Here is a 3,966-nt window from a genome sequence, read left to right as displayed (position 1 = left end):
ACAGTAATGATGATAATAATGATAACGATAGTAATAGTGATAACGATGATAACAATAATGATAAAAATAGTAACAGCGCCAATAATAATAATAATAATGATGAAAATAATCATAATATTAATAATGAAGCTGACGATAATACCAATGCCAATAATGAGGATCACGATAATAGATTATAAACCCATCGACATAGAACACCCACAGCCAGTCGTCTCATCACCAACCCATTCATAACCCCCTTTCAGATCGGGCCCATGGTTCCCCTGAATGAACTAATATACGTGTTCGGAGTGCCACTGGGTGCCTACGGTCCCTTGTCCTCCGGCCTCAACTTCTCCAGGACTGAAGTGGCACTCAGCGAGTCCATTATTACGATGTGGACGAACTTCATCAAGACCGGGTGAGTTTTGTCTTGTTTTGGGGGTGGGTGGGTGGGTGGGGGGGTCTGTGTGTGTGTGTGTGTGTGTGTGTGTGTGTGTGTGTGTGTGTGTGTGTGTGTGTGTGTGTGTGTGTGTGTGTGTCTTGTTGTGTGTGTGTGTGAAAGCCATTAGGAGGGGGGGGGTCTGTGTGTGTGTGTGGAGGGGTGGGGATGTGTGTGTGTATGTGTGTGTGTGTGTGTGTGTGTGTGTGTGTGTGTGTGTGTGTGTGTGTGTGTGTGAGAGAGAGCCATTAGGAGGGCAGTCTTTTGTAGGACTGAAAGGTATTTGGGGCGTTTTTTTTTTTTTTTTTTTTTTTGGGGGGGGGGGGGGTTCTATTTCTTCTTCTTCTTCTTCTTCTTTTGTGTTTGCTCCATCTCATTATTATCTTTCCTCTTCTTGTTCTTCTTTTGTGTCTGTTTTATCTTTTTCTTCCTCTTCCTCCCCTTCTTCCTCTTCTTGTTCTTCTTCTTTTTCATCATTACTTGATTATCATTATTAGTATTGTTCCTCCTTTTCATTTTCTTTTTTTTCATTTTCTTCTTCCTCTTCTTCTTGCTCGTTCTCCTCTTCTTTTCTTTTTTCGCCTTCTCTTTGTTCTTCTTCTTCTTCTTTTCTTCTTCTTCTTAATCTTCTTCTTTTTCTTCTTCATCCTCTTCCTCTCTATCATCTACTTCCTTTTTCTTTCTTCTTCTTCTCTTTCTTTTTTTTTCTTCTTTTCTTCCTTTTTCCTCCCCTTCATCTTCTTCTTCCTTCTTTCTTATTCTTCTTTATTTTCTTCGTCCTTTTCTTCTTCCTTGCTTGCTATCGTCCTTCCATCCTTCCGTCCTTCCCTCTTCTTTTTGCTCGTCTTCCTCTTCTTCTTTTTGCTCGTCTTCCTCTTCTTCTTCTTTTTGCTCGTCTTCCTCTTCTTCTTTTTCTTCTTTTTATTCCTCTTTTTCTTCTTCTTCTTCTTCTGTTGCTATGATTGAGTATGATATATCACGAAGAATGATTTTCATTGAAGAGATCTGTTTGTTTTTACAAGGGAATTGCTCTTAGAAGAAAGGAAGATTAATTAATAGAATTTGAAATTTACGTTTAATAATAAAAATAGAAATCATGTATTTAAGATAATGTATATTCCTGAATCACCCCCTTTTCTCTCTCTCTCTCTCTCTCTCTCTCTCTCTCTCCCTCCCTCCCTCCCTCCCTCCCTCCCTCCCTCCCTCCCTCCCTCCCTCCCTCCCTCCCTCCCTCCCTCCCTCCCTCCCTCCCTCCCTCCCCTTCCCCTTCCCCTTCCCCTTCCCCTTCCCCTTCCCCTCCCCTCCCCTCCCCTCCCCTCTCCTCCCCTCCTCCCTTCCTATTTATCTCTTTATCCATTATCTCTATTTATCCATTTATCAATCTGTTAATCTATATATCATTTTACATCTCTATCTATCTATCAATCAACTAATCAGCCAATTTTTCTACCTCCTTCTCTTAATTCTCTCTTTTTCTCTCGTCCATTTCCTAGAGACCCGAACGACAGCGGCACAGGTGACCTCTGGGGTGTCGTGCGAGAGAGGTCAAAGTACAGGACTCAGGACTGGGCCAAGTACGACCCCACCCACAGGAGGTTCCTCGAGCTAGGTAGGCCTATATAGATGATAGAAGAAAAAGAAGAATATGTAGGCCTACTTGTCGTTTTCAAATTGATTTTGTTTGTCGTTTGGTTTAATTGTGAGATGTGGATTTCATTAGATCAAAGAGATTGGATTTTTGTTTAATTCAGCTATACTGGATGCAATTTTGTCGTCACTACCACAACAATCTCATGTGAGTTGTTATTATCTGCTCCATGATTGGATGATTCAATTATGTGGTTAGTTTTGTAATCGAAGCTAAAGCTTAGCTTGTCCTTGTTAGTTATGACATCAAAACACAGTTCACTCGGAAGTAGACAATTAAACTAATCTGACCTCGGATGCTCTGAGCTGCACTAACCCCCCCCCCCCCTTGCGCCGCAGGGAGCCGCGGCCGCGTGCGGGACCACTACCGGGCGGGCCGCGTGGCGCTGTGGTCGTGGCTGGTGCCCGGCCTGGAGCGCGTGGGCGCGCGCTACGGCCCCGACTCGCCCTTCCACCGCCTGCCCAAGTACCTGCAGCCGGACACCTTCTCAGGGCCGACGCGCCCCACCAACCTGTCAAGCAACTTCCTGCCGCCCCCGACCACGCCCGCGCCCACCACGCAGCAGCTCTCGACGCCCGCGCACACCACGCCGCGCCCGACGGTGCTGGTGCTGATGAACAGCAGCAGCGTGGCCGGCCTGCTGGAGGACCTGGGCACGGGCCACAAGCAGCAGGGCGCCGCCGCCTTCCCCTACACGACGGCGCTCAGCCTGACGGTGGCCATCGGCTGCTCGCTCCTCATCCTCAACCTGCTGGTGTTCGCCGCCGTCTACTACCGCCGCGACGCGCGCCAGCCCTTCAGCAAGGCCAGCCACGACGGCAGCAGCGACAGCGGCAACGACGTGCAGCTGCACTCGTCCGGCGACCCGTGCAAACCCATCTCGCCGTCGCACTACGGCACGCTGCGCTCGTCCGCCACCCTCCGCAGCAGCCTGGCCACGTCGTTCGAGGGCGAGCAGCAGCACGAGTGGCCACCCGACTACACCAGCAGCTGCCAGAACGGCGAGGACGGCCCCCTGTGCGGCCCCGGCGAGCGCTGCCTGGCCGGCCACCCGCACAACGGCACGGCGTCGCGGCGCGGCGTGCACAGACAGTCGATGTCGTACAACCCGCACGTGGACACGCAGCTGTCGCCCGCCGTCTACGACGACACCCCCGACATGCACGTGTGAGGCCGCCAGCGGAGTGCGCGGCGGCGGGCGAGCGCGCACGCGGAGGCCCCGCGTCGCGTCCCTAGCATTTCCTTTTTCGCGACATGTACATTGTTTATACATATTTTGTAGAATGCCTGTCGAAGCAGACCACTAACCTGAGCAATGCTTAGCTAACGCCGACCGGTGAAGGCTTTCAGAATCCCGACAGGGGTCGCACGCGCCGCGAAGGAGTGGCGCCTCGTAAGAAGGAGTTGCAGGGAAGACGGCAGCGTAGCGAGTGTGTTAGACGGTGTGCAGAGGCTCTTCCTTGCGAGGCTTCCCGGGATTCCATTCATAAAGAGGATCAAAGTCTGAATGAAGCTTATTATGACGTTACACGTTTTACCAATATCAGAGGCTAGAGCAGTGGTTCTCAACTGATTTCAGGCCATGTGTCACCAGCGCAATTAAAGCAAAATTTGTGAACCGCCTCCTTTTTAAGAAATGAAAAAAAAGTGAAAAAACGTCTGGTCTTCAAATAAAGTTCATACAAGCACAATTTTGATAAATCATATCAGATTGCTCACATATGAAATATATCCCATACTAGAATAATAATAATAAAAAAGAAACATAGTTTTGACATCAAGTATTTTGCAATGAAATCTATTTCTAACAAACATTATGTCTAGATAAAGTAAAGATAAATCGACTGATGTATTCATGACAACAGAACCAACTGCCCTTGGACCACCGGAACCATGG

The 3,966-nt window shown here is 48.7% G+C and overlaps 1 protein-coding gene across 1 annotated transcript in view; it reads left to right on the top strand.

Moving 5' to 3' along the window:
* Nucleotides 1–3,379, top strand: part of LOC122249430 (neuroligin-2) — a gene marked incomplete in the record, with an annotated part of 175,744 nt that extends 172,365 nt beyond the window's left edge. Inside the window, 3 exon segments of the mRNA XM_086549321.1 lie at nt 246–400; nt 1,915–2,030; nt 2,408–3,379. Of these exon segments, the coding sequence (XP_086405447.1) occupies nt 246–400; nt 1,915–2,030; nt 2,408–3,240 (1,104 nt within the window).
* Nucleotides 3,380–3,966: the final 587 nt, after the last annotated feature.

This window comes from Penaeus japonicus, unplaced genomic scaffold, assembly GCF_977035675.1.
Source record: "Penaeus japonicus unplaced genomic scaffold, GWHDUDI00000001_assembly GWHDUDI00000022, whole genome shotgun sequence".
Taxonomy (NCBI): domain Eukaryota; kingdom Metazoa; phylum Arthropoda; class Malacostraca; order Decapoda; family Penaeidae; genus Penaeus; species Penaeus japonicus.
This window is presented reverse-complemented; position numbering and strand designations above follow the sequence as displayed.